This window comes from Anolis carolinensis, chromosome 3 (genome assembly GCF_035594765.1).
Source record: "Anolis carolinensis isolate JA03-04 chromosome 3, rAnoCar3.1.pri, whole genome shotgun sequence".
Lineage (NCBI taxonomy): Eukaryota > Metazoa > Chordata > Lepidosauria > Squamata > Dactyloidae > Anolis > Anolis carolinensis.
The window spans coordinates 160,703,990-160,717,510 of NC_085843.1; the positions used below are offsets into that span (position 1 = coordinate 160,703,990).

Here is a 13,521-nt window from a genome sequence, read left to right on the forward strand (position 1 = left end):
GGTGACCCCTCTGCCCCGCCCCTCGCGACCTCCCCCCCCCAGCGGTCCCGACCCCCAGGTTGAGAAACACTGCAATAAGGGTAATATCAGCATTTATTACGATGACTTTAAACATCAACTCTGTTTAAAAAGTGTTATAATGTCTGCTTCAGATCAAGTGCTGTCAATAGTATAATTCATTTGAAATTAAATATACTTGGGCATGTTAATTAGGATATATGCCCCATATCCTTCAGTGGTTCAAATAAATCAAGGGAAAAATTAAGAAAGTTTACAGCCAAGTCTTTTATTTCTCTTTTGTCTTTCTTCAAATAATCATCTCACCGTTCATACATGCCAATCCTAATGACTTTTTTTCTTTAAGCAAACCAACATTACAATGACAGAAGGGTTTTCTTTTTTTCAAAAAAAAATCAAAGACCCTTATTGGACTTACAAAAGTTCATTAAGAATTTCCAACAGGAATCCTTTTTTGTCGTTGCCCTTATTCTGGAAGAACTTGAATAGACTTGCCGGGGCAAAAGTCTTTGCAGAATGGGGCTCTTTCTTTAAGACTAGTAACAAAGTGAGGTAAGAACAATCAACAAAAATAATCACACTGTGACAATGTAACTTTAGCATAAGAATTAGTCTCCTTTTGAGATGTGAAAATATCCCAACAATCATGCCAGCATAATTTATCAATGTGCAACTAATCAAAAGAGCAGAGCAATCATGATAAAACGGAACCTCATAGTTTTGGATGAGAGGGAACTAGATACTGTACAGCAGTTCCATTTAATATGTCTTTTCTTTTTGTACATTCAGTCCTCATCCATATGAAGTAGTAAAATGATATTACAAAAGAAACACTACCCAACTCACAAACAGGGCGTTATTACTGCTACTGCACCACCTTGGCATGCAAGTAACTATGTAATCAAAGTGTAAACAGTGAAATGTTTTCCCCTTTTTGAAAGAAAATGAAAATAAAAAATGCAGATATAATAGTTTACACCAATCATATTTGTATAACTATCTTCCTTACTGCAACTCCGCTGTAGATAAGAATTCATACTTCTGTGGATACCTCTCATGCCAGCAAGCCTGTAAACTAAGATCTGCTGTTCTGCTGCTCTTAGGAAGTTCTAGTAAGACGATCGGACTTTGTAATTGGCCCATAGCCAGATCTCAATTTATATCCCCCTCAAATTGTACATTTCAGTTAGGAAGAAGTGACGGAGACTAAATCAAAGCATAGAATGCTTCACTTGTTTTGATCTCACATCAGTGAATCCAACATTCGCTTCATTTAAGGCCAGTGGGGCCAAAATATCAGTGAGGTTTACCTGCTGCTACTGTCTGCAAAAAGCTTGCCTAAATAAAATGGGATATTTTGGAGAGGCAGGGGAAACTGGCAACCCTGCAAAAGAATAGTGGCTTCCTGAAAGGTAGCCCTTTTGCAAATTGGAGAACTCTTTCCACAGACAAAACGACTGCAGTGCACACGATTCTATCTCATTATAAGACAGGGAAGCTGCTTGGTAGATTCCCCCCCCCCCCCTACCAAATATTTAGACAATGATTTCCATTTAGCTTTTTGCTGCTATATAACAATTTGGTGACCCCTAGAACAGAAAAGCCATTCCAAAAGCCCTGCACAAGAGAACTGCCTGCAGACTATCAGAGAGTTGTAGACCGATTTGTGATTTAGGGTGCAGTGAACGTTTTAAGAGGAGGGATAAAAAACGATGAATGCAGGAGTCTGTTGGTTGGAGGAGGGAGGATTTTTAATAGCTGTGATAAAGGGGTCAGTGGTGGTCAGGGCAGCATTCTACTGAAATGATTTAAACACTAGAGACTGGGACTACAGTTTGCTGCAAACTTAGGGATGTTTAAGTCTATTGAAATCAATGGCCTCCAGCATGCTTAAATCTACATGTGATTTTGGCCTTCAATGTTCTATTAAGAGTATTAGAATCAAATGTGATGCTGCACTGGAATAAAGAGTTCTTCAATTTTAGAAACAGTTGATGCAAAACGAAAAAGGGAATCTTGGCTGTGGGACAGGCTTTTCTACAATCAATCAGCTCCGATAATGAGTTAGTTCGTTGGCATGGAAGACAGCCACACTCTCTCTCCTGTTTTCCTATACCGAATCCTTATGAAGTAGAGCATTACAGTCTACTCTTCATCCTGTTTCAACTTGGACTGCTGTAGGGTGCTTTGGAATGCGGAAATTCTTGATATTCATAAACCCAGAATTTTATTAATTGAAATATATACGTTTTACTTTTAATATTTCCCTCATTAAAATACACTTTTTTATATCCACCTATCATCTAATTTAAATTTTGACATACCTGGGCAATACTAATATTTATATCCCTAATAATTCCAGCACCTGCTTTGTTTAAGTGTATGTATCTTAATGCTGATCAAGCTGAGAAACTGAACAACTCAAGTCTTCTAACAATATAATGAGTTCTTTAAAGGTACTTTAATTTTCAGTGATATATTTCCTTCCACATTATAAAACAATGTACAATCTTTTCCAATGTTTTCCACCGCCTCCTGATATGCATAACAACAAATATGGAGAAATAGTTGTTTTTATACCATAATGGATTTCAGAATCTTTTCTTGAAGTTCATCCATTATATTCACATTTGCCCTTCAGAATGCCCTGCTTTGGGAGCGCAGCAGGAAGAAGTCCATCCAAGACTGGTACTTCTTACCATCATCCTTACCACCATTCAGAGGTTGCCTCCATAAAAACTGAGGCTGTAGTTTAGCTTACCATGGAAGCTCTTTTAAAAAGAAAAAGAAAACAATACAGAATATACAAATGCATTCTCTTAATCTCAGACGCAAGTCCCTTGGCGTGTTGAAAGGTGATGTTTTCGATTTCTTACTCCCAGACTCTTATCTTTACACTCTGAGGGCTTCTGTTGTGAAATGTCTATTAGTGCACTTGCAATTGCCAGTCCTGGAAGGAAAAAGAAGAGAGGAAGAACAATTACCTTGCTGTGAAATTAGATCCCAAGTCTTCTATCTCCTTTTATGAAGAGCACAGTCATGTTTTCTGAATGAGGGAAGCGCACAATTTTACTATGGTGGTTGGTCCTAGAATGCCCCTCAAACATGGTTGCATCAGAATTGCCAGTTTTCTCATACCATGCCAAATATCAGCTGTGTGGCAAAGAAATATTTGTCAGTGTTAAAACAAGTGGCAGGATTGCCAGCTTTGAAGCATCCTAGGTCCTGAAATTTCAGAGACAAAATTTGAGTTGAAGAGATGGTTCCTGGTGATTCATTAAGCATTATATATTATTTTATATACTCACTAGCTGTACCCGGCCACACGTTGCTGTGGCAAAGTATGGTGGTATGGGAAATAAAGTATTGAGGAATTGGTGGTAGTTAAGGTAAAGGGTCCCCTGCGCTGAGCGGGTTGCTAGGAGACCAAGTGAACAGAGCTAAGCCTTCTAACTGGCAGCAATTGGATAAAAACAATTATTGATCTCCCTCTAATTAGGACTTTATTTTTCTTTTCTTTTTGTTGTATCAACCTAGAGGCATGGATGAGGGGTTGTGCTGTCAATTTTCAAGGTTGTGGGGTGTTTACTTTTGTTGTTTTGTCCGCTGCCGTGATGCCATCACTCTTTTATATATATAGATACGCAAACCAAGAAATGTTAGTCAAAGTGACTCCAAAAGCCTGGGTTGACTTATCCATAGGTCAATGTAATTAATGTATCTGAACTTCAACTTATCAAATGAAGGAATCAATCTGCTTTTCTGAGTGATGACGGTCAAGAGCTTAGTCATCCTAAGAGAATCTAAAAGAAACAACAACCTCCTCTATTACCCTGTTTCCCTGAAAATAAGACATCCTCTGAAAATAAGACCTAGTAGAGGTTTTGCTGAAATGCTAAATATAAGGCCTCCCCTGAAAGTAAGACCTAGCAAAGTTTTTATTTGGAAGCATGCCCGCTGAACAGAACACTAGAGCATGCAGGTTCGGTGATTGTTGTACATGGAAATAATGGTAGTAACAAGAAATTCTTGATAGGATTCACAGATTGTCTGGTTATGCTGGTTTGTGATGACAACTATTGTACAGTATATAATAAATGTTCATTTTTTTGTTCAACAATAAATATGAATTCTTCTTCATGTAAAAATAAGACATCCCCTGAAAATAGGACCTAGCACATCTTTGGGAGCAAAATTTAATACAAGACACTGTCATATTTTCAGGGAAACACGGTATCTCCAACATGGTGTTAATTATGGTCTTTTAAAAAACTTCTAGATGGGAAAATGGCAGTGTTGGCTAAGGACTGCTGGTCTTCTGAAGTTGCGCCAGCACTTTTCTCTCTCTATGGAATGACCCTCAACATCTTTGGGTCAATTCAAAAATCATAATTTTGACCCCAAAATTTGTGCTGGATTTATACATACATGGTATCAACTTACTTTTACAGAATCTCTAGAATCAGACCAAATGATGAGCATTGAATGTACTTAATAGTTAAAGAGTTGCATCAGAAGAACTTTCCTTATGTCTTCATTTTCCTGCAATTTGCTTTGCAGAGTGTACTTGTTCCTCTCCCTCTGCAAAGCACTAGTATTCAGAAGGAGATGCTAATTTTCAGTCTTACACTGCATACTGGAACATGCTAGCATGCTGTTAGAGTTCTATTAAAATCAGGTCACTCCAGAAGATCATTTTTCAAAAGTCACACAAATCATCTGACGAAATTCACTTACTGCGTTCTCCAGGCCCAGCATACTTCCTTGTTATCAAAGCAATACAATTAACTGGGGGAACAATTCATTATTTCAGACTGGCGGTCTAAAAGAATTTCATTTACCAAGTCAAAATGATGCAGAGACGCTGCCAGCAAAGTAGAATTTACATCAAAATGCAACCAAAGATTGATAAATACATATTTTTAAAAGCTGGGACTAAAATATTTACGATATCCTTTATATTGATTTAACAGGCTTTTGTTTGTAACCAGCTAGAGTTAATATTATTGGTTGGAAATGTAAATCCTATGATGTCTACCATTTGTCATCCCTCTACTTTCGTGACTTGTTTAATTTACCATGCATTCCCTCTTTAAAAAACACCTTCCTTTTGACTGATAGCTCTTATTTCTTCTTGTAGCAGGAGTCGAAGGGAATCCGTATGGTACAACTTCAAATCACAGAAGCCAAATGAATGAATCACTTGCATAAATCAAAAGCTTTACAAACTTACTTATATCTTCCATATAGACACAAAGTGTAGTTTTAAGAAATACCAGTAAAAAGAGTTGCAGTTATAATAAATAAGTTGAAATGGCATTAATTACTAGTCATGGGCCTGGAATTTGTATCATTTGTTTCATCCGTGTTTTTGTTTCATGCCGATCATTCATTTGGCACAATACAGGAGTCCCATTGCCAAATGGAAAAAGCAGTGAAATGAAAGGAAAGATAACCCTTTGGTTGCCTGATTTTCGTCCCACTGGCGGCAACGGGTGGACTTCTTTGGGCCTGCAGACCACATACCCAAAGAGCTTGTGACTGCCAGGGCTTGCAGCTGAGCGCCAAGCAACAAGTGCCTAGTAAGAGGCATTCTGCGCTCTGTTGCAAGCCCTAGCAGTCATGGGCACTTTGGGCCTGCAGGTCACACACACACACTCTCTTAAAGAGTCTCTGTCCAAGTTACTGTGTGTTGGAAAGTACAGGAAGCCTTGCTACCCATTTAAAAAGATAATGGAGCCTCAAGAAAAGCAAAGGGTTGCAAAAACAGCATCAATGAGCCACATAGAATCATAGAATAATAGAGTTGGTAGAGACCTCATGGGCCATCCAGTCCAACTCCCTGCCAAGAAGCAGGAAATTGCATTCAAAGCACCCCCAACAGATGGCCATCCAGCCTCTGCTTAAAAGTTTCCAAAGAAGGAGCCTCCTCCACACTCCGCGGCAGAAAGTTCCACTCCGAACACCTCTTACAGTTAGGAAGTTCTTCCTGATGTTCAGGTGAGATTTCACCTTTCCTGTAGGTTGCATTTTGCCTATCCGGATTCAGAGACAGGGGTTTATCCCACCAACCCAAATGAATGCTGAAGAGAGCCTGAGGATTAGTGAAATATTGAGACCTCTAGCCCTAAAACTGAGCGGAAGGGGGGCATGAGAAACCCTCCCATGTTGACCAATGGTGCGAAAGTTTTTGTTCATTCAGTAAGGCCCCGTTTTTGGAAGCAGCGCTCAAAAACAAAAACAGGGCCATACGAATGAAACAAACAGACATGGATAGCGATTCTATACAAAAGCACAAGACTGTTAATTACTATTATCCATCATTATTACAATCATCATCACCATCAACAACAATCCCATGATACACTAACAAAAAGCAATATTATCTTGGTTATATGTAGAACTACAGTAGAGTCATCCCTAAAGGCAATTTAATGATAGTTGGTCTTTAAGCAGTAAATTTTTAACCATAAAATTAGTGGTGTGTAGGTTTTTTATTTTTAAACAATTATGCAGAAACAATTAATAAGTACAGAAATAAAATCTAACACACCAAAGTAGATTGTCTTGCAAGCCATGTGCAATTTAAGTCTAAGTGTGGTATTTGAGCAATGGGTCCTGAAAGGGGGTTCCTTCTGAGATAATGTTTTTTCTCCCTCCCATACTTTTGCAAAAGGAAGCAGTGCTATACATTTTAATTTTCCGGGAAAACAGCTTCATTAGGCGTGAAAGGTTAATTGCAGGCTTAAGTGCAATTCAGGGAACAGCACGTGAGTCTGTGGTGAATAGAGGAGCCATCGAGAGAAGGCAGCATGCTATAAACTGTTTGCCCTGCTGAAAATGTTTTACTACCTCATTTACTAACTGTCTTCTTTTACTGCTTGCATTTGTAGTTCTTTTAAACCTTTAATAGCTACAGTTTTATTTCACTGTAATCAGATTTAAATAGAAATACCCAGTCTGGGATGTTTAAATGATTCCCACCCCCCTCCCCACAATCCTTGAATATAGCTAGTACATATATACAAGAATCTGACGTAAAACCAGATTATCTTCTTGGTAACAAACCATCATTTTATACTTCAGCTTTGTTTTGCTGTCTGGGAAATGTAAGCTTCCCTCTCTTCAGTTTTGTTCGTTTTAATTAAAAAATTATCATGTTCACACATTCTCCTTGGTTAAATAGAAGGGTGTTAAAGATGACCTGCGATGTTTGGTTAGGAAGATAATTGGCATAATCCACCATCCTTTAAAAAAGGTGTATGTTATCGTAAAATACCATTTTGGATATATTAAATTGTTAGATTAAATTTAAGACCCTTTCCCATAGTTATGTAGAAAGTGAACATCTGTAATACAGAACACACTGTAATAAAGAGATATTGGTTTAGAATGTTTATGTGCTTAATAGAAGTTCAAGAAATTCACCATAATGTCATTTAAAAATTATTAATGAATAAATAGGTTTCCATGCAGACATGGAAACAAGGAAAAATGATCTTGCAATGCCCTTTGCAACCTAAGCTTCAGCCTTCAGCATTACTGGCATTTCCTTTGTTATTCTTCCTAAAACCAACTGTTATAGCTCATAAACAGTCGAGTAAATTCAGTGCATTAGAGCAATGAACTCATTACTCAGTATATGACTATCAAATATCTTGGTTCCAGTGAAAGTTAGTGCTAATGATTCTAAACAGTTTTAAAACCTACTGAGAAAATTGTGGTAATTGGAATAGCTAATCTGTGGTTAACCATGGAACACAATGAGTACCTCTTCATCAGCTCTATTTAGAATTACACACTGGCCATTTAAAAAACACCAAAAAACAGGTTCTGTGATTTATTATCATTTCTGCACACCAGAGTGCTCTGTGTATAAATATGAAAATATTCTGGTTCATCAACTCTGAACCATTCATGACAGGATAAAATACTAGCTTAATGTGATACCATTGGTTTGTACTCTTGCCGATCTTTATTTACAGAAATTAACTTACTTTGCAGTCATCAAACTCAGAGCAAAGACATTTATAGAATGCATCATAAGCTGTTATAGTCAAAATATCCATCCCTTTCTTATTTCACATTTCTGTAGCCATTGACACGGCATTGAAAGTAACTCATAGTACACTGCTGTTCTCAGCTTTTGTTCATCTCATCTGGCTTTTTTTTTTTCTGGTGGTAGACTTTGGCCACAGTGGTCCAGGCCTTGGTTACATCTACGAGGGTTATCCAGAAAGTAGAATACATTTTGGAATTAAAAATGAACAAAGTATAGGAGAAAACATTTACCATATGCAGTTGAAAGCCACACCCAAATACCACATCTCACGTAGTCGCCATTCAAATCTAGGCACTTAGCATAGTGATGAATGAGCTTTGCAACTCCTTTCCCACTAACTTCTGCAGCTTGAGTCCTCAACCACTTGTTTCCAACAATGGGGGTGTGGCTGGCAACACAGCGTTTTGGCGATGCTGCGCAGCTGCAGGAAGAGGTGCTGGTTGAGGACGCAAGCAGAATTTAGTGGGGAAAGAGTTACAAAGCTTTATTATTATTATTATTATTATTATTATTATTATTATTATTATTATTATTATTAAAACTGAACTGAGCTGGTCCTTGTGTCTCCTCATTTTGCATGTTATTTTGACTTCTTTCCTAATTTTATTTGTCTCTTTTAACTGCCTTACTTTTTCTTTTTTTCAAGGGTCTATTTTATTTTCTTTGTGTCCATCTTCTGGACCCTTTCTATCTAAGGTCATTCCTCTACTCCTCCTTTCTATAAGACATGTCTTTATTTTCAGTGTTGCTTTTCAGTTATGATATGAAAAGGGTGTCCATAAAGCATGAAATCAAAAAGTTCACTTTGTAAGTGTCAGTGCAATTTACTTTTATGGAACAAAGTACTGTTCACTAGAACGCCTTTGTCCTGGACAACTACATAGAAATGGCTATAACCATATTAATCATTCCCACATATTTAATAAAAGAACAATTCTTTATCTTCCAGGTAATTATAATTATAAACATCATCTCTTGAAACAACCTTTTGCAAATAAATTTGGAAAGTTAAACTGATCTGTGCTTAGCGGGTTCCTAACACTGCACATAACTTCTTAAAAATCCAATTACACAGACTTCTTATTTAGCACTAATATTTCACATGCATGGTAGATCTTTTCCACTCACATAATCTGTTTTCCCTTTAAAGGGTGTATTTACTCATTAACAGAGTATCAATTAATCATGAGGAAATGTACCTCTACATTCAAAATGCTGTTTGTCATTCTGATTTGTTTTCCAGAAAATTCTTATTCATTGATTTGGGACTTCATAAAAATATAATGTAGTAGGATAAATCATACACATTGTGTGTTCTTCAAGGCAGGGGAACATGTCTCACTATAGAACATATGTACCTTATCGAAAATAATGAAGCCTCTGCAAGATGAATATTTTGTAGACAAATCAGTCATAGCTACATGACTAGAATTTAATGGGAACAAGTCATAACTAGGGAGTGAAGAATTGTGTCCCACTCTCCCATAGTCAGTAATTTCAAATCCTATGACTGGCATACATTTGTCAAAATGATTAGCATGACAAGATATATATGTGTGTGTCAGGAGCGACTTGAGAAACTCAAAGTCACTTCTGATGTGAGAGAAGTGGCCGTCTGCAAGGACTTTGCCCAGGGGACACCCGGAAGTTGTTGATGTTTTTACCATCCTTGTGGGAGGCTTCTCTCATGTCTCCACATGGAGCCGTAGCTGATAGAGGAAGATCATCCACGCTTTCCCCAGGTTGGATTTGAACCGGCAACCTTCAGGTTAGCAACCCAACCTTCAAGTCATCAGTCCTGCCTGCACAAAGGTTTAATCCACTGCAACACTGGGGGCTCCTCTATACATATACATTTATACACACACACATACACACACACACATATGAATATTTAAATTCATAAATCAAGCATAACTAAGGACTTCTGGCTTCACATTTTTGATTGGCTTAGAAGAAAGACAGCAGCTGAAAAATATTATTTTACTAAAATATAGTCTCTGTTATTTATGTAAGTGAAGATCAATGCAAATAAGAGACTTGGTTGTCACATCATCTAGATTTGTAGGTCCCTTATAACCCCGCTTTGGAACAGATGCTTTTTCATAAACACAGAAAACTAGAACATTTATCAACTATTTACAGTTCTTAGTATAATCTCCTTTAATCCTTGTCTTTAGCTGGAAAATCTCATTCTGTTGTTATCCCTCAGGCCTATCAAAATGAGCTGTTGACAGAGAAATGTCACACACATCAAACAAATGACAGTCCTTGCAACCAGGTCTTTATTTTACCTAAAACCTTTATCACATATATTTTCACTTTCACCTGTTCTGTTGGAAATCCAAACCTTGCTAAATATATATACTCTGCCTGTTGGAGTATTGGGTTGTTAAAATACAGCTAGTTTAGGGTAACTCAGCATTAGATCCCCAGATTAAAAATAGGAATAATATGGGTATAAGGTGCTATGAGTTTGTATGGGGGTATACAATTGTAACTATAAGCGTACCTAAGTCCAATGGGAGGCACTGGTCTATGAAAAACATGGCATATTTCTAGGTTCTAAAGGAATTAAGACCATTAATAATCTAAATTGCTGGGAATGCCAGAAAGCTTTGTAACAATTGTCTGTTTTGTCCCCCTCCCCACCCATGGAATTAATTATACATTTTCCCAACATTAATCTTTGATGCTGCCTCGCACAGAATCCTGCCATTTCCATAGAGACATGCGGTGCCTCATTCTTACTTCAAATAGATGCCATATAATAGGGAAAACCTGCTCAATCTGAGTAATGATCAAAGTATCATTATCTGCTGTTGATAACCTCACTGGGCTTGACAACTTCTTGATAAGAGCTTAGAAAAGAAAAGAGAAACAGATTAGAGGCATAAAAACGTTCCATTTGTTTTTGAAGCAGATGCCTCTCCGTTCCTTGTCACAATCGATTGTCATAATTCTTCACTCTTTTTTGAAGACTTCTCCACGGAAAATCTCAGTGTTCTTCTAGGTAGGCCTACCATTAGGTACTATGAGGCCAAAGCAAATTTTAGAAGGTGACAGGAAGGCTTGCCACATAGCTTGCCCTGTATCTCATATGGTTCCCTATTGGCTCTAGATGTGGCGAAAGATGCCTTGCCATCACGACTATTGAAAATGCTTAAACTGCCACTTTAAATTGCTTTTGTATATTGAACAAAAGGGGCACCCATTTGTTCTTCACCGAAGTCATCAAAATGCCTTGAGTCGGATCTGCTAGACTTCAGCTGTGACCCACAGAAGAGTGATACTGTTATTCTAGGTCTATGTCATTTCATATGAGAGCCTCCGCGAGGGCTGGCTTTTCCTGAAAGATTACATTAAGGACAGAGCCTAAGAGCCAGGAGTAAATTATCTGAGATGTATAGATATTATAGACTTCTAAAATTTCTATCAAGCAATTTATTCATATTTAATTATAAGGAAATAGTGATCACTATAATGTGGGATGTGAATGTGTCATTGTTGTATATTACCTTGGAGGTCTTGGTGGGTTCAAAGGTGAGACTCTAATGGATTGCTCCCATTAACCAATACATAAAATATAAAACATAAATACTTGAATGAATGAAGAACAAAGAACAAAATGTGTAGATCTCAAGCAGGACAACTCGTCTGCAGACCATATGTAAAGGCACACATTCACATGCTGCATATTACTAAGAAAGTAATAATTTAGAAAACATTCTAAAGCCACTTTTCAGTTTTACAAATGGTAAGTACAAGGATTGAGTATGCTCAGCTTGGAGGAAAATGAATGAATCCATCATGGGAACTCAAGGGAATTCAACAGGCTTCTAATCAAAGGAACCTTTGAAACAATTCCAAATATATAGTAAGTAGATTGGAAATGGGCAGTTTTCTTGTTCTCCCTCAAAGTACAAATGTCTCTTTCCAGTCAAACACTTTTAAAAAGAGCCCTGGACAGAGTCTTGGAAACAACCCCCCCCTCCACCCTGGCCTGGTTCTGCCAGGGCAAAAAACCAAAACAAAAACACTTTTGGGAAAGAAACGGGGTATGTCTCTTTCACTGAAACATGGGTGTCTTTCCCTATAGGAGACGGGTGATCAAAGATTCTCACTGGCAATCTTAAAGTAGGTGCAGGAAAAAGGAGCCCTCACCAGAGTTTTGTTGAAACCCCAGTCCCTCAAAGTAATTGTTTATTCATGTTTTACAACCACACCATGTCAATGGCCGGTAACAGGAGCCCAAGCAATACTTTGCCTATTGGTTGAGCTCCTGCAATTGTCCATTAGCATGTGGGGTATTAAAACCAAATCCTGTTCAAAGCAGGAAAAAGTATAATAGACAGAATCATTTGCATAATCTACATACAATGCATGGGCAGCTAACCCCAGATTCAGAATTTGGAGATAAATTATTGAAAGTGATAAATTGCTTGAAACTAACTTTTCCTTCAGTAAAGGCACCAGATACCATCTCATCTTGGAGGTTAAGTAGAGGCAGTCCTGATTAGTATTTGGATGGGAGACCACCGATGAATAGTATGTGGTGTAAGCTTTAGAGGAAGGAACTGGCAAAACCATCTCTAAGTTTTCCTTGCCTAAGTGACCCTATGAAATTTATAGAGTTGTCATAAGCCAACAGGAAACTTGAAGGCACACACACCGAATGAAGCTACATTAGACCACTTGTGAAACTCAGCAAGGGAAAGCTTCACTCCTTTTACAGGGCAACTATACCTTGTAATTATTTTTATTTAGTTTACTGGCCTCACTAAAGAGTGGAAGAGGAATATCATATATTTCAAGTGATATGTTGTATCTTGTGACCTTATCAAAAAGCGCTATGGATTTGACATGCATAGTGGTGACTCCATGGTGTTCCAGTGGGGGCGTGGAGAACCTGTATCTGGATTCCAGATGGCTAGGAACTTTAACCTTAATTCACTTTTGATCTAAGAGACAGGAACACTTGAAGAAGTATAAAGTACAGTTTTCCCTCCACATTTGTGGGCTTAACTTTTGTGGATTTGATTATAAATATTATCTCTAGGAATCTCTAGGTCCTCCAGTGCAACTCTGTAATGACCATAAGAGTCATCCCATAGGCCTAGAGGTAAATAAATAAATAAATTTCAATGTATTTTCTATACTTTTGAGGGGGTTTGTTACTCTTGACTCCAGCAAATGTGGAATGTGTAGAAAAATACCTGTAAGAAAAATAAAATGTAGAATGCAGGGAGCTACTGTGAGGCTGGAGAACTTGAATGAGAATGGGTTACAATTATAAATCAGTTTTACATGCTTTGCTTGTTTTTTTTATTTACAATGAGAGATTTGTTGGTGGTTTGAATAATGATACCTTGGCATCTATAAGGCCGGTTTTACCTGACACTTCTGTTCAGGGCTAACTGTAATCTAATTGGCACAGCTAG

General features: G+C 37.7%; 1 protein-coding gene across 3 annotated transcripts in view; it reads right to left on the minus strand.

Annotated features, from left to right (window-relative positions):
* Positions 1–266: 266 nt before the first annotated feature.
* The window catches only part of atrnl1 (attractin like 1), a 786,325-nt gene continuing 773,070 nt past the window's right edge, over positions 267–13,521 (minus strand). For all 3 annotated transcript variants that reach the window (XM_003223502.4, XM_062977302.1, XM_062977301.1), the window contains one exon: positions 267–2,968. In XM_003223502.4, coding sequence (XP_003223550.3) covers positions 2,844–2,968 — 125 coding nt within the window. In that variant the 3' untranslated portion in view covers positions 267–2,843. The remainder of the gene's footprint in view (positions 2,969–13,521) is intronic.